Source organism: Mus musculus, chromosome 10 (genome assembly GCF_000001635.26).
Source record: "Mus musculus strain C57BL/6J chromosome 10, GRCm38.p6 C57BL/6J".
Classification (NCBI taxonomy): Eukaryota; Metazoa; Chordata; class Mammalia; order Rodentia; family Muridae; genus Mus; species Mus musculus.
Genome location: NC_000076.6, coordinates 14,750,755 through 14,771,640, shown reverse-complemented (window position 1 = coordinate 14,771,640; position 20,886 = coordinate 14,750,755). Strand labels below are relative to the sequence as shown.

The window sequence follows — 20,886 nt, the reverse complement described above, 5'->3', positions numbered from 1 at the left end:
ATTTTTCAATTCCTGTGCCCAGATGATTATTTCATGCCTTTACTGTGGGTTAGGGATGTTTAAAGGGAAGCTTAATGTTCCAGAAAAATGACCTTAACTCATTTGGAAGGAAATATAGCATGAAAAATTCAAGTATTAGACATTTAGTATAGGTAGAGTTTAGAGTTTAATAAAGACAACACTTATATTTTGCTTACAAATGGAAAGATGTTTATTTGGAGAAAAGTGTGATATCATGCAGAGAAAAAAAATGCCTGAGATCCCATACACTTGTAAGTTGGCAGATACAAGAGCAAATGCTCATCAGAATTATACAAATCTTATTATTTATGCAGAACCAGTCAATTTGTAACAAATTTAGGTGTTCACAAAAATTGTCATGCAAACATATAAGTAACAGTATTGAAATTTGGAGCATATTGTATTTCTTTTACACATACAAGGTGACTCACATTCATATATCAATTTATAATTCATAATAAAATACCATCACACTTTCCAATACAATATCTAGAACTTACAAACCTTTCTATAAATTATAATTACACAAAGAACAATAAATATTAATGAACAATTACTAAGCTCCACTTTGAAAATTTTTTCAAATTAAGATATATATATCTAATATATATGCATATATACATATATATACTAATTATGGATAAAATTTACTAGGAAGAATGATGTAATTTATATTTCAAATAATAGGAGTTTAATTATTACCTCTCATTAAATTACAGAGTCATTATGGAAATGTTCTCTATGATTTAAGATAAAAGGAATTTAAAGTAAATATGCCACATTTGCTTGTTGAAACACCTTAAATCTCAAGGGAATTTGTAAACCAATGTTAGCAGAAGATATGTGAGTTATGTGTGTGCAGTATAGATGTGTATGGTGTAATGTAAAATTCTTTCTATTCAGACAAAAGTATTTGCTTTGCACTTGAGTCAATCATGAGCTCTCCTGATGAATTAGCTAGGGAGCAGTATAAATGTGGACATTATTTAGTTCTGCTTTGCTACGTAATAATGGAAAAACTTTGAAAATGGTATTTTCCAAGAGTGAATTAGATCGTATCCCATCACAGTGCTATTTCTTGCTTTGTGCTATGTCCATTGAGCAGGACAGAATTGGTCACCACATTCTTTGTATTGCTTTTCAAAGAAGTCATTCTTACTGCTGACGAGCTGAGGAGGTAGCTGGTGGACCTCTCGGGATAGGACTTCCGCCCACAACAGAGCTGGCTGTTGAAGTGCTTCCTAAAGCTTTCGCTGAGCAGGTAAAGAGCAAAGGGATTGACACAGGAATTGCTGAAACTCAGAACCCGGGCCACTAAGGTGACGATCATGTGCCCGAGAGAAGGATCTATCTCCTTGTAGTTGAAAGACCTATACAAGTAGAGGACGTGGTTGGGAAACCAGCAGAAGACAAAGCAGCCCACAAAGACCAGAACAATCTTAGCCAGGCGTTTCCGTGTCTCCATCTGTGAAGAGCAAAGATACCCACTGGTCAAAAGGAAATGGAGTCATCCGCAGCCACAGAGGCAAGGTTAGTCAGGGCATGAGATGTTCCCAAACAGAAGAACTGTATCCTTACCTCATCAGCTCATCAAAGTGATTGCTCTAACAGCTTGGCCAGGACAATTATGGTTACCACATCATATTCTTCTGAATATATTTACTATTACACAAGATCAGATGATAAATTATAAATTACTATCTTCACGCCAAACAATAATCTTAATGAATGCCTTAAAATGTTTTCCCTTTACTTAAGATAGGACGGTGTTAGTAAAATCATAAATTATTTTGTTTATCTTAAAATAATAAGTTAAACGAAATACACTCAAGTGTACATATTTTCTAAATATCAGGGTATTTAAACAAGTAAAAAATGACCTGATGAAAGAGGACTAATTTTTACTCTAGATATCACTATCTATTTATCTTCTCTGCCCCTCTTTAATACAAGTAGATAATAAAAAACAAACAAATAGACATTGATTTAGGCTCCTAACTTACAATTTTTTTCAGAGACTGGAGAGATGGCTCAATGGCTAAAGTCATATGGTGCCAAACCTGACAAACTGAGTTCAATACTTATGACCCACATGGTAGAAAAAGAACTCCAAAAAGAACTGTCCATCAAATTGTTACACACACACAACACACACACAAACACACACACACACATACACTATGGCATGCACATACATGTTTACATACACACACACACACATACACAAATAGATGATAGATATATAAATGGATGGATAGCTATAAATAGATCATACATACATACATACATACATACATACATACATACATACACAGATACACAGATGCATAGATATATAGATGACAGATATATAAATGGATGATAGCTATAGATAGATGATAGATACAGACAGACATAAATACATACATAGATATAGAGATACATAGATGATAGATAGATGATAGATATAGGTAGATAGATGGATAGATAGATAGATAGATAGATAGATAGATAGATAGATAGATAGATAAAATAATTTTTAATTTCTAAGAAAAATATCAACACTAGTAAGATAAACTGGATTAGATTTTAGGGTTGTTTTTAATAGAATGTGTACTATGCTTACTGTTTTGTAAGAAGGTCCTCAGGGATGAAATACGTAGTATTCAAAGTTAGACATTTAATATTTTAACCTAAAGTCTAGAGTGCAAGATTTAGATCTTATTTCCCATTTGCTTAAATTGTTAAATATAACAGTGTGAGTGGGCACAGTATATCAGAAGACACTAACAGCAGTCACTACACTTTCTGAGATGAAGCCATTAGTCAGCATTCAGAATACTCCAGAAAGAAATGGAAAGTCTGAAAGGCAGAGTGAGTGTAGCCGACACTCATGAAGAGTGCTGTGGTAGTGATGATGCATCTCAGTGGGCTAAGCTGGACAAACCAACCATTTTAAGAAGTGTGAGTGTGGAATTTAGAATCCTCTGTGTGTCCTCTCTAGATGATGCAACATGGCTTTAAACTTCCATGGCAGTCTGAAGCTAGAGATCCACTTTCAGGTAAGCTTTGAGATGGTGTCTTGGCAAGTGTCAAGAACCAGTTACCCAATCAAAGCTTATAAGACTTCAAAGAGAAACTTGCAAAAAAAAATAAGATAGAACTGATGATTCAAAAGATAGAGAGAAAAAAGCTGTGACTATACAAGAAACTCAACTTAAAAGAAATAAAAAAAAAACAAATCTTAAGTGTCCCATTATAATACAAATTGGATTACAGAACTCTGAGTGAAGTATCTAGATACATAAAGGACACAATGCGCCTATAGCATGGATATTTGGTTTCCAGGATCCCAGATACATGGGTAACAAATCATTCATTTATCTGAAACATTGAGTCACTAAGTCTTTAAAATGAGTTTCAACTCTTCATGACAGTTCTTAATTAATGAAGGATATTCTGCACCATAGCATCCTCCACCTGCTTCTGATCAGTGGCTCACAGCTCCATTCTCTTAATCCATCTAACCCACCACTAACATTTTAGTAATCTCGGATTAAATTTGTTTGCCTTCAAATTGGCAACAAGTGCCCATCACCTCTCTGTAACCTTGGTAGTTACAGGAGTTCTGACACCTTAGAGTTCTCTCTCCAGGAATATGGAAATATACAAGAAACTTTCGCACTAGAGCATTTGTTCACTTTTGCTTTCACACAAATAGCATTAACCAAAATTATTAGTGCATTTTCTTTAACATCAACAACAAATGTAGCTAATCTACATGTTACCAATTTTCAACTCCTGTATGTTCTTTATGGAAAAGGTTGCACAGTTACCAACCACCAAGTACCCACCACCAGCTGCCTTTGGCTTTGCATTAATTCTCTCTGCTTCTCTGCAGTTTCTAGCGCTTCCTCTAATGCTACCCACTCAAGCCTCATGATCAGCCCTTGGCACTGCCCCATGATCATTAAAGAGATATCCTTCTTTGCTCTTTCTGATGCCCTTACAGGGATACTAGAAGAAGATAATCAATTTATTCTTAAAATGAAAATTTTTCAGATTGATGATCTTGAACTTTGTAAAAATATTTTCATGTAAAAAGTTTTAAAACAAACATTGATTTCTTTTTATTTATCATCCATGCATGTGTATGTATATGTATTCACGGGTGTGCATGTGTGTATGTGTGTGCATATGCATATGTGTGGAAGTCAGAGGCTGGCTTACATGTATTTCCTGCTATCATTCTCTATCTTTACAGATTGGTTCTGTCACTGAAACCTATGCACACATAGTAGATTAACTGACCAGTAAGCTCCAGGGAACATCCTGCCTACAACCTTCTCCCTCCTGCTGTTAGAGTCACAGCCCATGGGCAGGTAGATCTCTTCACTATGTTATACAAGCACATGTAAGAAATTCCCTAAGAATCCTTTCAGCTAAAGCAAATGAATGCCCAGGTCTGTCTTTGTATTTCATGGGATGGACAATCTATAAAATAAAACAGAAAATAGCAGTCACTAATTTTGACTAGCATCCTTACAAATACACACACACACACACACACACACACACACACACACACACACACACACATCCTGAATCAGCTTACCTGCTTTTTGGTATGTTCATTGTATTCTCCAGGAAGATTGTGTGCACTTTTAATTAAAGTCTTTGCAATATGATAATAATAAATGCTGATGATAACAAGGGGTATGAGGAAATAGACAAGAAAAATGAGCACTGAATGAATCTTTGGATGTAACTCATCTGTTTGTGGGTAGGGTATGCATGCTGTGAAACTGCTGTTATCCAAGCTACCAATGCGTGCTACTTCTGAAAACACAGCTTCAGGGACCGCCAACAACACAGAGACCACCCAGATGCCCACTGCCTTCAAACTGGTCCACAGCAACACACCGGACGTCTGCATGTCCATGGGGTTCACGATAGCTCTGTACCTAGGACAAAAGTCTCAAGTTACTCTCTAAGAAAGAAGGAAGAAGAAAAGGAGGAAAGGAGGTGGGTAGGAAGGGAGAGAAGTAGGGAGGGGGAGGGAGAGGAAAATAAATCTCACTGGCAATAGAGGTGCCAACACTTTTCTCCCCTGGCCATTTCCTAATATATGGAATATACAAATTCCCTGGCATATCAGTGTCTACAATTCACTGCAGGTTTTATTGGCACAGAACACAAGAAGAAAGAGGAAAATATTTAAAAATGGATTTTTCTGAGCAGTGGAAACTGGCTTTTTCACAATAACTTTGTCTTAAGTCAATGCACAGTACACATTGAATGTGACCAGCTATTAGATTTTATATTTAAATGCTTTCATTTCCAACCTATCATTATAATGCTATCTAAGGAAAATAACTGAATTACCAAAGGTCCACAAAGCAATGCATTTGAGTTCTACCTTGATTCTATCCTCATAGATTTGGTGTTTGGGACTTCGAACATTTTTCCTTAGCATCAACAAACCCTAGACCAGAGCGAGATTTTTCTCCACAATCCAATTGAGAAAACTGATAACTGAAGTCTTCCCTGTCTTTATAGATTAGTTTAATTGTTTTGGATCGTGCAGAAGCCTCTCTTCTCATCTCTTGTGCATTGGTGGTAATGTGCAGTAGGATAAGGGGGTACAGGACTCACATTCTGAGATACTGCATCCTAATCCCCACCTCATCATGCCCAATTCCACACTTTTAAGGAGTGAAAACTCAAGTGAACCAAATTGTACAACAGCAAGTTATATTTGTCTTTAAAGGTATTTGAAAGTATATCTAAGAGATAATAATATATAATAGAAAGAAATTTCAGTCAGACTAATTTGTTATTGCCTATGATAGCATTTAGAAAAAAAGTTTAAGTGCTCTTTATTTTCACTGTGAAGTATGGATAAAAACATCTCCCTCCGTACAGTTACATATCTATTGACTGATAACGCTTATCAGATAACTCATAAGGGCAAATTACCAAAATACATAAATACATCGGTAAGGTGGCTGCATGTATGTGTTTAAATGAGGAGAAGGAATAAAACGGATATTCAATCTCTATAACAAGCCTTCTTTTAGATAGCAAAGGACCAAAAGGGACATTCTCAATGCCCTTCATATTTTTAAAAAATAAAAGGAAGATGCCTCTCTCCATAGCATATATGGTAATACACTTTCAGAGAATTAGTTATAGGTAAGTTAAAATACTAAATTAAAATACCCTAGGCTTGGTGAATTATGAACCCCAGAAAGTTATTATGCAGTCCGGAAGAGTGGAAAGTCCAGGATGAAAGCTTTGACAAGTTCAATGCCTGGTGAGAATGTCTTCCCTTGATGGCAAGTGTTAGATCCAAAGCAGGCCCCCAAAACGACAGTGCTGGTAACAGTGTCCTAAACAGAAGGATGCTGGCTGGGTAAACAGAAACCTAAACTCATCATTCCTCAGGACTTTTTAAAACTGGTTTTTGTTACCAGGAAAGCCACTACCTCCCTTCTCCCCTAACAGTCAACTACCTGGACTCCCTGGGCAAGGGCATCTCACTCCTGATCAGTCTGAGCATCCCGATCTGCTCAAAGACCCCCATCCTGTGATTGTCATATAAAACCTACTTGCTTTCCAGACCAGCTGCTAGCCTCTGTTCTTAGAGGCAGTCTGGCAGCTTGTTCCCCCAAAAGGCTTTCTTTCTACCCACACAGTGGTCCAGTTGGTGGTTTCTCTGTGCCCTTGCTCAAAGTACATAAGTAGTGTCTTCTACTGGGTCCTTCTGGGGTACTTCTCAAAACAGCCCTACTCTAAAGACCTAACCACACCCTAAAGATCCTATTACCTATTACCAATGCTTGTTGGAAAAGATTGTGGTTTATGAATTTTAGGAAGACACAAATCTTCAGATTATAATATGCACTATGCCCCTAAAAAGATGGTAAAGAAACTTAAAATCTTATTATAAGATTACTGGCCATAGGCCAAAATTCATTTAGGAGAATAAATCCATCAGGAGAGTGGGGCAAAGATAAGAGGGACCATTTGAACAGGGATGACTCTCCTCACCTCCAGCAAGAAAGGTGAGTTATAACTCAGGAAGTCTCTTAATAATATCTAACAGAATGAAAAGACAGTAGTGTAAATTCTATAAACAAAGAATTACAATACAAAAAGAACAGATTACCAACACTATCAGTGCTGTAATACAGCTTACAATTATTGTTTGTGTCTGTTTGCTGGGGAGACAGAAGTACTAGAAAAACCAGGATATCGTGTATGCAAGGCAAGCAAGCACTCTACCACTGATCCATAGATCCAGCTGTGAAAGAATATTAATGCTGCTAGTATATCTTTAAAAGTATATAAAGAGATAAGTAAAGCCATCTAATGCATATTAAAGTGGGCATGCTTTATCATGCTTCCTTCAAATATTTACATAAAACATAAGAAAGACGTCCTTCAGCAGAAAAGCTATTTAATTAAACTCTGTAGTATAGAAAATATGTGTAAGCTGTTACATTTTCTCTTACAAATAGTCTCAGAGAGATATTCCCAATTGAAAGCAGAATTAAAGAATAGCCAATCCAAAGGCAGATATAGAGATGTATAACCATCATTCACTTATTAAGCATTAATGAATATATTTACTCATCAATCTGAATCTCATTCATGTCTGTGTGTGGTATAAATTTAATGGAAATATAAATTTGAATTTAATCATAATACAAATTAAAGAATTAGCTCATTTTCACTTCTTGGAAAAAATCATCAAAACATCTCAAAATATGTTTCTTTAAGCATGTCTACTGAAACCTCCCTTTCTTTGCTGATCAAGCTTTTGTGCAGAAAGGAGGTCAGCAAAAGTCCAGGTGTGAACCACATGTTGACAGAAGCAAAGCTATTTCTCATTATTGCTTCTCTGGTGCACAGGAGAATGCTGCGAGCACACCGTGGCTTCTCAGTAAATGGTTGTTGGCTTGAGTAATAAGGACAACATTAATGAAGAGCACTTGTGGTCAGCAGAGCACTGGGTTAGGATAGAGTGGTGGTATACAATGGACACTGTCAAGTGATGTTCAATGGACATCAAGCTTCCGAGTCATCTATGACCGCTGTGCAATGAGGAGGGTAGACTGGACTTTTCCAATGACTGAATGAGACAGAGCCTCTAAGATGAGAGTTGAGACCTCATTCTGTCTTTACTTTACTAATATTTTTCCGATCTGCACGTAAGTCATGCTTAGAAACCATTTTCAACAGGAGTGATGCAGCAGTGGGCATTTGTGCCTCAGGCTTCCTGCAAGCTGTCCAGAGTAGGACGTGCACAATCACAGTGAACTTCTGCAAACAACAGAAGCCTGCTATTTAGAGAAGCAGATGCCTTCTCTTAAAGCATCATGTCATGTTGAAACTCAGTCTTTTTTTTTCCTAAATAAGTAACAGATACTTAGGAGCATATGTTTTGTATTATTCTACCACACCTTTCCCGGCAAAATATGTACAAATAAAGGCGGCACTGAAGATCCAGCTGCAATAATATCCACCCTGGCAATTCCCTCCTTACTTACTATGTGTGACACAAATAAACAAGCAATCATGAGCTATAACTAAATTATGGAATCAGTATTAATACTCAGCAACAACACAGTGCATCTTAAGTCACTGATGTTCCTTCTAAGAAGAAGGAAAATGGAAGCAACCTAGCAGTGATTAAAATCAATTGAGTAAAAGACATAATTAACTGCATTCTGGCATAATATAGCATATTGTATTTAATAATAAAATAATAAATTAGATGCAGAAATTGCAGATCATTCTGTGACTATGACTCTGTAAAAATCACAGCTGAATCTATACTATAAGAGGTAACTCTTCTTTTTGAGATGACAACTCAAAAGCTCTCAGAAAACGTAATTACCTTTCTTCGTTAAAATACAGGTCACCCTATAGTTGTCTACTTTCACTTTCCTTACACCTGTTTTCTTCCCTTTTTGTCCCTGTTATATGTTTTTGACTTTTTTAAAATTTTAAGCTTCCAATAAAACCCAAATTGAAAATAGCCAGGGTACTCAATGGTCCAAAAGAGGCAATCCACCAGACTTTATCATTATAATCTCCCTGGTATGCATATGATGACCTCAAAAAGTCCTAAATACAGGAGGCTCTTCAGTCTTGGATCTCTGAGCTAGGCAAACTTGTTTCCATGACAATAGACTAGAAAACTTGTTTGCAATAAACTCAAGCTCTGATCTTGCTACAAATGCCATCCTTTAAAAAGGTATATAGATCCTTTTTTTTTGAAAGGATGCTTGGTGTAGATTTCACTGATGGTGTTTGCTAATATTGTGTTTTATCCTAATTACGTTTATTTCTTTAACGGTCTGATTAGAATAGGTCACCTGAAGAAGGGCAGCCCAGCTTCAATGTCATAGTTTAGCTTTGAAGATCAAGTAAAACTTTCTGAAAGATAATGGGACTGGTACCAAGAAGACAAAATAGGGTTCATAAGGTATTTAACAATTTTAATCACTTTTCCATGAGCATTTAAAAATAGCATATTTTATAAAATAAGTATGTACTTCACAACAACAAAAGACATTCCACTGAATACTGTCTTACTTCCAATAAAAAGTAACTCTTCAATTCCCAATTGGTATAAGGACATTATAACCAGTCCCAAGAAACTCAAATCCAAACTCATTAATAATTCAATATGCAAAATAATAAGGTGAGTGAATATCATTTTCAAGTTAAATTGTTTAGCTAAATAACTTCAGTCTGTCCTTCATCCCCAAGGCAATGAAACCACAGCTCCAAAAATGATACCTAATTATATACACTGCCTCCAGTCACCTACTCAGACATTCCTTCCTGCAAAGAGCCGAAAGCACGATGCAGGCAGCCAGGGAAAACAGCTGTAGCCTCCTAGATTTTACTCCTAGAAATTTCAGGAGGACTTACATTATCCAAACTTAAGGATCTGCACATGGAAAATGACAAGTAGAACAATGGATATATCACACTGCTAGAGTACGTGGAAGCAGATTTGTTAATGAAGGTTGTGTTCATAGCACTGTCTTGAGACGTTAACATTTAGCATTATGGGGGTGGGGTGGGGAGGAAATCACTTGATTTCAACAAGAAATAGAAAACCATAATATTTTTAAACGAGATGTGAGAGTCTAGTTTTTAATTTAACAATTTTTTATTAGCTATTTTCTTCATTTACATTTCAAATGCTATCCTGAAAGTCCCCTATACCCTCCCCAGCCCTCCTCCCCAACCCACCCACTCCTGCTTCCTGGCCCTGGCATTCCCCTGTACTGGGGCATATAAAGTTTGCAAGACCAAGGGCCTCTCTTCCCATTGGTGGCCGACTAGAGTCTATTTTCTGAAGAACACCTATTGTTCTAATAGTTTCCCTCAGACTAATATTTACTTCATATTGTAAATAGTGCATAGGCTGAACTAAGCAGCTTCCTAAAGTTAAACTTAGTGTTCTAACATAGAAGAATGCCACCCTACTGAATCAGTAAAGTACACTGTGCAGGCTTGGAGAAAGAAAAAAAAAATCCCAGGAGACAAGTGAATTTGAACTTGTTCTATGCTGTAGATATTCTGTGCATAGTAAGGTTCTCCAAGTGTGTGAAGGAATGCAGGCAAGCTTAAAGTTTGGTGCAATTTTAAGTATTAAATACTTTTTGTAATTTTAAACTCCACTTCTCATTATGTTTTAATTCGACTCGCTAAGCTTTCCTTATATACATATACTTTCCTTCCCCCACCTCTACCCCAACCTTTCCCAACATGCTTTTCTCGGTGGCACACTCCAATCCCAGTCATCCTAGCCCCGTGCCCCTGTTCATCTCTTTTCCAGTCTGCCCCTTTGCTACCTGTATTTATTTATTTATTTATTTATTTATTTATTTATTTATTTATTTACCTGTCAGCGCTGAGAGCAGTGAGAGTGAACACAGAAACCCCCACCGAGGTGAGCTGGATGGCCGGGATGAGTTTGCAGCCCAGCTTGCCGAACACCCATTCATCAAAGAAGTAACGGGAGGCGTCCACTGGAACGCAGGTCAGCAGCAGCAGCAGGTCCCCAGCCGCCAGGTTAGAGATGAAGATGTTAGGGACATTCCGCATGGCGCTGTTGGTGAGGAATATCTTCACCAGCATGATGTTGCCCAGCAAACCCACCGAGATGATGATTAGGTAGAGGGATGGTATCACACAGCGGATCACCAACTCCGCGGTGGTCCCATCTGAGTCGGGCAGGAAATCCTTTTCCCACACCTCGGGTACCAGCTCGCTCTCATTCGCCTCTGTGGGAAAGGAGAGGTTGGAGAGAGACCTGGGGGGCATGGTTTCTTTTCCCAGGGAACTCGCAGGAGTTTTCTTGCACTCGCGCGTCTCGAAAGTGCAGTGAGCACGACGTGGGTTTAGTTAATTTGTCTCTGATCCTGGCAAGTTTGTGGCTCCTGGGACTGAGCCACCGCGCTCGTCCTGCAGAGAAGTCTGTGCGCGCTGCGCTCCAGAGCTTCCCCTAGGAGAGGTTCCCTTCACTGCCGCTGGTTTGCGATTTAAACTCAAAACAAAAAGCAAAGCAGCAGAGCCTTTTTTCTATCTTTAAGGCTTAGTTTCCGCTATTAGAGAGCGGGAGAACAAAGGTCAGTCCCTGTGGGACCCAGAGCCATACCTGCCTATCTGGTCCACCCCCCGCCCCCAGTGGGAACGGAAGTCATCCACTGAAAAGCTGCCACTAACTCTCTCATCTTGTGTTCTCCGCACAGCTTTGCTCTTCTCTCCACCGATCCTGTGGTACAACTGTGTAGAACTGAAGGGTGGCCGAATCTGTTTTCATTCTGTGTGCCTTATACATCCATCCTCAAGCGTCTCCAAGCAGGAAGTTTGTGAGCCTCTGAGGATTGGAGATCTGAGTTGGCAGGTCCCCAGTGCTCAAACACTGAATTTAGCGAGCCAGCCAGGGACAAAGACTCCTCTCCACTCTATTCTATCATCCTCTGACTACCTCCACCCCAAGTCTGGAAACTCTTTACTATAGTTGATGCATCTTTAAACTTATATTTTATTGTGATTCAGCATGTGTTAAGTGCACATCTCTTAGATGTATGCTTTACTATCAGGACAAACAGTCTAGTAAAAACCACCATTATGTCTTCCTTAGTTGGCTCTCTCCTTGGGATAGACCTTTTCAGGATGCAATCATCCTCTGACCTCGCCCCTCATACATCAGTGGGAAGTCCACATGCTTTGAGAGGAGCAGATTATGTGTTATTTTGGCTATCTAGAAACAGATTAACTGTTACCTAACCGTTCTCATGTTCACTAACATTTGCAAGTTTCCCAACTTTAGCTGATTTAAATGAAATTTCCATGAACATTTTTGCACATGGTTTCTGGTGCACATACTTGCATAAATACCAGGCTTGAATTTGCTAGACTCAGAGCTAATGTATATGTTGTAAAACTTAGAGTTTTTTTTTTAAATATGAATCGGCAACTTGTTTTTCCTTTCATACTAGTGTGATATTAACACTATCTGCATGTGTGTATGTATGTATATGCGTGTATACACATATGCCTATAGTTAATAATGCCAGTCATAAATTTAGACACTTAAAATCGAATATATTCATTTTCTGAAGTGTAATGTTGTATGACACCCAGGATGGTCTTCAGTTCTTATGCTCAGGTGATTGATTCTCTTGCTTCAGTTTCAGGTTTTTGGAACTATAGGACCTAACCCTGCAGCCAAATTGACAGTTTAATAATCTGTCAAGAGGATTAACATGACTTTCTGAATAACCCCCACATTGGAATTTTACAACGAAAACACTGCTCAGGGTCAGTGAGTTAGCTTAGTGCATAAAGCAGCTGTAGTGCAAGACAGACAGACTGAAGTCATCCCTTGACCCATGTAAGGTATGGGAGGAGAAAAGCAACTGGGAGGTACCACTTCTGACTTCCACAGCATATCTGACAAAACAAGAACAACAACAAAAATAAAAAATAATGATGATTATAAATAAAATATTTTAATTAAAACACCTAGATATAATGGCTCCAAAATTAAATGAATAACAGCTTTGTCATCGGAAACATGTGTATGTGGGTTTGAATATTAAAAGGTAAAATTTAACAATTGGAAGTCAGTCAGGGATCCCTTTAATGTCCTAGCCATGAATTTATAAGCTATACACAGGTGCAAATACACTTGTCAGTTAAGCGGCTTTTCAGACACCACCCACCAAAGGAGATTTCACACAGCAAAGTGGATATTGGGATTAAAATCAATTTTTCCTAGCTCAGTTTCAAGTATTTTTGAATTTCACTGCTTAATCCATTGCAACAGGCTAAATGGAATTCTCATATACATTTCTTTCAATAAATAAATACTATTTCTAGTTCTGTACATTATACTTTTGTAAAATAATTAACATTACATGATTTGAAATATGTCTCTAAAATTTTACTTCCAATGCTAAGTTTGTCTTTTAACATTCAATTTCATTGTGCAAAGTAAAATTTTAAAGATCAGAATTTTGAGAGGTCCCAAAATTTCCAGATCAACATATTCTGTTTTATTAACTTTTTACTTTTAATGTTTTCCCTTGCAATAAAATTGTATCACGTACACCCTCTAGTCACTCCTCTCAGGTTGAAAGCCTCTTTTTATTTTATTATACTTACTATATATGTCTCTGCACATGTATAAAATATATAATGTGCTGAATCCATTTGTTTTGTTTGTGTGTATATGGTTTCAAGGCTGACCACTCTCCAGTGGAAAATCAATAAAGGTGCTCAACTCTGATAGAGGCACATTGTGTCTCTCTCAGTAGTCATTGGTTGCTGTAGTTCTTTGTCTAGGGACAAGACTCTGATAGTTTCCCTTTCCATTAATATTATCATTTCTATTGATACTGCCATTGTTGTAGTTATTATTTGTGCAGCCTTTTTAAGGAAAGACTGCTTACAGAAGACTTCCTGATAATCTGGTTCTAAAATCTTCCAGACCCTCCTTGCCTGTTGTTCCTTTGGGCATAGATGCAGGACCTGTGACATATGTACATCAACTGGGACTGGGCTCCCATGATCTCTGGATTGTGTCCAGTTGTGGCTTTCTGTGATGGCTTCCATTTGTTCTGAGAAGTGTCTTTCATGAGTGGGGATAACAGTGGTGGCTACTCTCATCCATGATAAGGATAAGATTTAGATTACAATATGGAATCAATGGTGCTCTATTAAAGTGGTGGCAGTAGATTCTCTCTTAAGTCCATGACCTCACTACCCCGAGAAGCTGGCTACATCAGTACCATGCATGGTTTCTCTCCCTTGTGTGGGCTTCAAATCCAATTAGATAGCTCTTAGTTGCCGTATTCACGAGAACGTCACTTCTTGTAGCGATTAATATCTTACCACACTGGTAATTGTCATGATGCATAGGTGCTGTGGCTGGATATGGCTGTTGAGCTGATTTCTCCTCTTCTCAGCCTACATAGTATTAAGAAACTGTAAAGTCAGTTCCAGATTGAATTATCTGAGTTGTGCATCCTAAATGTGTGGTATCTTCAGCAACAGGGCCCCACCCTCAGCTGTGTTAGCAAATATCCAAGTAAAGGGATTCATAGAAAGAAGGCTTTTGTATTGAATGATATTTTTTCTTTTCTTTTCTTTTTGTTTTGTTTTGTTTTGTTTTGTTTTTTTCGAGACATGGTTTCTCTGTGTAACGCTGGCTGTCCTGGAACTATAGACCAGACTGGCCTCGAACTCAGAAATATGCCTGCCCCTGCCTCCAATATTTTTCATTTTGAATACATCTATATGTATTTAATTAGAGGTTAAGGTTCATGGTAGACAAGATTATAGACAATATCTGAATAATAATTATTTTATTATGAAATTGTTTAAATGATTACAACTACATAGCAACTATAAGATGCATCACAAAATTCCACATATCCATAAAATGTGGATATTATCTAACTTCAACACACATCAGAAATAGGCATGCATGCACTGAAGGACAAACTGCTTATTTCATTTAATGTGTCATCCACCCCCTGAGAGTCACTTCTCATTGGTAGGTATAAATAATCTTTGATGTAAGCATTTAATTATTGTATTTTACAGTTGACCACTAAATGAATGAGGTAAGGTGTGCTTAATTCTACAAACATCTCAATAAAACTGTAATGTTGAAACTAATGCTATGAGTTCAAGGTTTGTTATATTTCGTTGTTCCTGAAGAACAATAATAACATAGATAATTTGGATCTCTGGATAAAGTGTTAGCTGTGTAACCATGAGGAGCAGAGTTTAGAACACCAGTATATGCATAAAACCTGGGCGTGAAGGCACACATCTGTTGTACCAGCATTATAACAACAGAGTCAGGCAGATCCTGGGGTCTTCTTAAAGGGAAAATTTAGTCAAAATAGAATATTCCAGTTTTGTTTTGGTTTTGGGGATTTTGTTTGTTTGTTGTTTGTTGGGTTTCTCTTTATAGCCCTGGCTGTCCTGGAACTCACTCTGTAGACCAGGCTGGCCTCGAACTCAGAAATCTGCCTGCCTCTGCTTCCCGAGTGCTGGGATTAAAGGCATGCCCCACCACGGCCGGCTAGAATATTGCAGTTTTGATGAGAGTTCTTGTCTCAAATATTCAGTGGAGAGTGATCCATTAAGATGACTGAAATCATTAGGCCTCTACATGCTCATATACAAGGATGTATACACACACTACACCCCACATACACAACACAAAAATAATTAATAAATAACAAATGAGATTGATAGCTAAAATGATCACTAAATATAATTCCTATATAAGTAAAGGATACGTTTTTAACCCTGAAGTATTGAATCCTCATAAAATATGCATTATAGTTTTACATCCCCAATACAAAAACTATAAAGAACCATGTCCTTGTTTCAAATTTGTTAATATAATTATCCTATAAGTGAGTTGAAACAATTTGAAACTTAAATGACATTTATAACCTTTATCTCTCCCATTTCAAAGTGTTATGAAGAAGTCAAATGTTGTACATATTACACATGATAACATTTTACAGACTTCCATTTAAAAGCATTGGAAACACAAATGTATCTACAATTATCATGATATGTAATAATTAGAGGCTACTATAATCAATGTTACAATAACAAAAAGGAAAATGTATAAAGTTTGAAAAATTAGATGGTGATACAAAGTAGCAATCCTCAAAGAACAGTGGACCTGGCAGCATAAGAGTGAAAATCGGTGGAAAGGAACAGAAAGTTCAAAGACAACTTTTTCTACAAGAAAACATATATTTAAAAGTATGTTGCAACAAGTGAAGGCAGGGAAGTACAGATTAGTTAATAGGCAATACTTGGAAAGTCAGTTCACATTACAAGGATAAGTCTCTTGATAACACTAAATATGTTGGAATTTCAGAGAATTAAAGTGAATATGGTCTGGGAAAGATAAGAGAAAAAAATTTAAAAATCTGTTTATTACCAAGGGAATGGAGGGTGCTTTACACTTAACCAAATGTATGAGATAACTATGCAAAAATGATGGGTCAACAAGTCATGAGAGCGAAAGTACTTTAAGTAAGTTACATTCTTAGTATCAGGAGGATAAGAAACACTTGAATACTCAGAGCCTCGGTTACAGTACTCTGAAAAGTGTTACATCTAACATTGGAAAAAGTTAATGATACAACAAAGGCTTTTCTGTTCTGTCCTTCCAACCAGAAAACTGCTAATAAAGATGGAAACTCAGCTCAATAAAATTAAACCAATAATAATACGGGTGATATAAGAGTGGATGGATAATAAGAATGAATGAATTCTATTTTATTTGGTCAGAGAAGAAAATTTTATTCTAAGGAAACACAAAGAAAAAAAAGATACACAATGATTATTGTACAGAAAAATGCCTATTATAAAAAAGTAAACTTTATACAACTAGCAATAGAAAAAAAAAACATTGCTAGGGAAAAACCATAGTGACTCTCAAGATAGAAATATATGCTATTTGATGAAATAAAATGCAGAGACAAGACTGAATTTTAATTTAACTTTTAAATTAAATTTAATAAATAAAATGTAAGACATATCACATACCACAGAATATCTTATTAACATAACATCTCTTTAATGAAGTACCAGAAAGTGGATAAAGAAGAAACAGAAAACAATACTATTGAAGAAATACTGGCCCTAGGTTTGTATATTTATTGAAAGCTAAAATCCATGATAATACAGTGAGCTTAATAAATTCCAAATAGAACAATAAAGACATATTTATCATAGTTTGAAATCTGTAACTTTCTCACTAAGATCAGTCATAAAGGGCAGTTGTCCTGCCTTTCACCATTCTTGTTTAACACTGTTCTAGATGTCCTTGTCAATGCAATAAGACAAGAAAGGAAAATAAAAGGGGGTTGGAGGAAATAAAATGACTCTTGTTCATGGATGAATATGAGTTAGGTTAGAAAATCTTGAATAATGAATGCCAACAAGAAAAAAGCTTTTTACAAATAATAATGAGTCACAGCATAATTTTAAGACTTAAAATAAATGAAAGATGTCAATTCTTTCCTACACACTGTCACCACTAAGTGGGTTTTAAATTCAAAAAAGGAGAGCTTTTGTATTGGGTCTCTGAAATGAAATCCATAGATGCAAATCTATCAAAACATATACAGTATCTATTCGAGGAAAACTGTAAAAATCTAATAAATAAAATGATAAAGTTAAATAAATAGAAACAACTGTCCATACTTGTAGATAGGAAGGAAGACTTTATTTATCCATTATCCTACCTGGATCGCCAGATTCAGTGCAATCAAGTCAATGGCCCAGGAAGGTGATATGTGGGCATTAACAGAATGACAAGGTTTCCATGGATTTTCTGAAGACCAATCATAGTGAGAACAATGTTGGGGGAAAAGGAAAAAATAAAGAACTGATTCTACCTGAAGCCATTAATCTGTAGTTGTCAAAATAGTGTCATGGTGGGGAAAGATCGAAAAGAGATTCAGTGGAACAGAAGACAGTCCCTAAAAGTGCTCCCACGAGAATACAAACAACTGTTCCTTGCCAAAGGACTAAAGGGAACACCAAGGAAACATAAACTTATTAGCATATGGTTATAAACAAATGCACATCTAAATACAAAATGTTCATCATCATCTTCATTACCACTACTGCCATCACCCTTGTCACCACCATCTTCATCATCTAAGCATAGATCCTATATTAAACACAAAGTTAACTCACAGTAGATCACAGTAGATCACAGGCTTGAACGTGAAACACAGAACCACAGAATTCTTCCACAGTCACGCTGAGAAAATTCTAAATGACAAGGGCGTGGCAATGAGTTATTTTAGAAAAGTTGTACTTACTAAATTAATAAAAATGTAATCTTCTTCCTTACAGAAGTTACTGTTAAGAGGATACAAAGAAGCCAGGTGGTGGTGGCACACACCTTTAATCCCAGCACTTGGGAGGCAGAGGCAGGTGGATTTCTGGGTTCGAGGCCAGCCTGGTCTGCAAAGGACTGAGTTCCAGGACAGCCAGGGCTATACAGAGAAACCCTGTCTTGAAGAAAAAAACAAAAAACAAAAACAAAAAAAAACAAAGAAACAAAACAAAACAACAACAAAAGAGGATACAACAACGAACAGGCACAGACTGGTTAAGATCAGTGAACTAAAGTATACCAATTATGATGAAACTATTGTAAATTATGAAACTATTGTAATTATACATCCAAAATATGGAAAAATCATTTTATTTGTACATACATACATTTATTTCTTTACTTATCTATCTATCTATCTATCTATTTATCTATTTAATGTATGTGTGTTTTGGCAGCATGTATTTACCTGCTGCAAGTACATGCCTAGTACTTGTGAAATCAGAAGAGGGTATTAGATTGTCTGAAATTGAATCTACCATGTGGGTGCTGGGAATGGAACCTGGATCTTCTGCAAGACCGACAAGTATTCTAAACTATTGAGGCACTACTAACCCCCATGTACACAAATAATTTTTAAAGTTAAACAATAAGAAAAGAATCAGACCCGGTTTTAAAAAAAATAGGTCATACTGCTTCAATAAAGATAGACATATGGGTCTCTTGGTTTCATAGCCAATCAATCAAGTTGTCCATGAGTACCAGGTTCAGGGAGGTACCCTGTCAAAATAAAGTACAAAGTGCTAAATGAAAATACTCAGTATCTTCCTCCACACACCTACTCATTTATATAAACACTTATACTGCACAAAAAAATAATTAAAAAATCAGGATAACAGGTTTCCATATGATCTTAATTTTTTTAAGTTGTCACCCAAGTCAAAATAGAAAGAACAAATACAATCATAGAGGATAGTAGAATGCACATGAAATAAACAAATGGGGGAGGGGTGGTACTTAGCTTTAAAGGTTTAAATCTTAATGGAGTGGAAGGGTGGAAGATAGCAAGGGCTAGGGGTGAGTTATCCAAGCTGAAGATGTAGAAATTAGTCATGTGTAAATCTAATAGTTTGTAGGCTAATGACAAATAATACAGAACAATGGAGCTTGATTGCGTTTCCAGGAAGACATGAGTTATTTATTGAGACTTCAGTGCCAGGTACAGGACACCTCAAAATGAATTACTGGACAAGGAATACACAAAAACATCAAAATAATGCAGGCTATTGCCACTATTCTTGGCTGCCCATCACCATTAAAAGGTCAGACCCTGCGACTGAAGATACTGCTCATTTTGGTTTCAGGAGCTTGAGAAAGCAATCACTAACTGACCAAGAGACCCCATGCTATATGCTTTTACTGTGTTATAAGGTGCTATGCAGGTCACTGGGAGAAAAGTTGGTCATACATAGTACTGGATGGTAAATGCCACAATACCAACCTGCCAGGCAAATTGTGTCTACTCTCACAATAATGGCATGGTGGTTTTGAATATAACCAATCACTTTCTGATTGGACTGTGGCCTCCAAACCACAGGAAATATTTCATTTCTGGTCAAAACCTCATGGTTGGGATTATCATAAGTTCCAGTAGCAAATCTAGCAGTGCATCACTTAAAAAACATGTTGCCAGATGCACTATCTTCTTAATATTCATGTTTATACCCATAGATGTGCGCTGAGCTCAACTGCTGCTACTGCTGCTGCTGCTCCTTCTCCTCCTCCTCCTCCTCCTTCTTCTTTCCTCCTCCTATCCTCTTCTTCCTCCTCCTTCTTCTTCTCTCTCCTCCTCTCCTCTTCCTCCTCCCCCTCCTTCTCTTCTTCCACCTCCTCCTTATTTCTTTCTTCTTCTTCTTCTTCTTCTTTTCCTTCTCCTTCTCCTTTTCTCCTTCTCCTCCTGCTCCTCCTCCTCATCCTCCTCCTCCTCCTTCCCCTCCTCCCTCCTCCCTCCTCCTTCTTCTCCCCCTCCTCCTCCTCCTCCTTTCTTCTGCATGGGTAATGATGCACACTTATAACTGATAAAATAAATGACTTGAGTCTCAGCCATTGATGAGCTATCTATCTCTACCTCTCCATCAAGGCTCTGGGAAAATCACAGAAGAGATGAAAAAAGAACTTAAGAGCTGGAGGGTGGAAAGAAGAGCTGTCAAATGCTGTCATCTCTGCATGAGTATTGGGTGAAAGCCTTTTCCTTGGGAGAAATAACATACAAGTCTACATATAAAGAGAACCCAAGACAAACAAAAGTAAGGATTTGCTCCAAAATCCATGTTGATGAAGCAATGAGGTTGGCTTGAGGTTATTAGCAGGAGCTTGAGTGAATGGAGACTTGTAGAAGAAGGGATTATATGCCAACACTGGTGATGGCTCATAAAAGTTGCATCCCTGGAGCTCACTGC

At 37.2% G+C, this 20,886-nt stretch overlaps 1 protein-coding gene and 1 long non-coding RNA gene across 3 annotated transcripts in view; both read right to left on the bottom strand.

The window, feature by feature from the left end:
- Positions 1–182: 182 nt before the first annotated feature.
- Positions 183–12,285, bottom strand: Nmbr (neuromedin B receptor). 2 transcript variants are annotated; one of them, XM_030244941.1, is made up of 4 exons: positions 11,755–12,285; positions 10,931–11,312; positions 4,616–4,964; positions 186–1,486 (listed from the first exon to the last, which is right to left on the bottom strand). In XM_030244941.1, exons 2-4 carry the CDS (start codon positions 11,164–11,166, stop codon positions 1,085–1,087), a joined length of 987 nt encoding a protein of 328 aa, XP_030100801.1. In that variant the 5' UTR covers positions 11,167–11,312; positions 11,755–12,285; the 3' UTR covers positions 186–1,084. The 2 variants fall into 2 exon arrangements, with proteins under 2 accessions (NP_032729.1, XP_030100801.1); NM_008703.3 differs by lacking the exon at positions 11,755–12,285 and having other exon boundaries at positions 183–1,486; positions 10,931–11,694.
- A 336-nt stretch (positions 12,286–12,621) lies between these two features.
- 1700016L04Rik (RIKEN cDNA 1700016L04 gene) overlaps positions 12,622–20,886 on the bottom strand; it is a 53,411-nt gene continuing 45,146 nt past the window's right edge. Inside the window, exons 4-6 of the long non-coding RNA NR_045824.1 lie at positions 18,283–18,360; positions 14,431–14,505; positions 12,622–12,987 (exon numbers count right to left, since the gene is read on the bottom strand). This is a non-coding gene — a long non-coding RNA (RIKEN cDNA 1700016L04 gene). The remainder of the gene's footprint in view (positions 12,988–14,430; positions 14,506–18,282; positions 18,361–20,886) is intronic.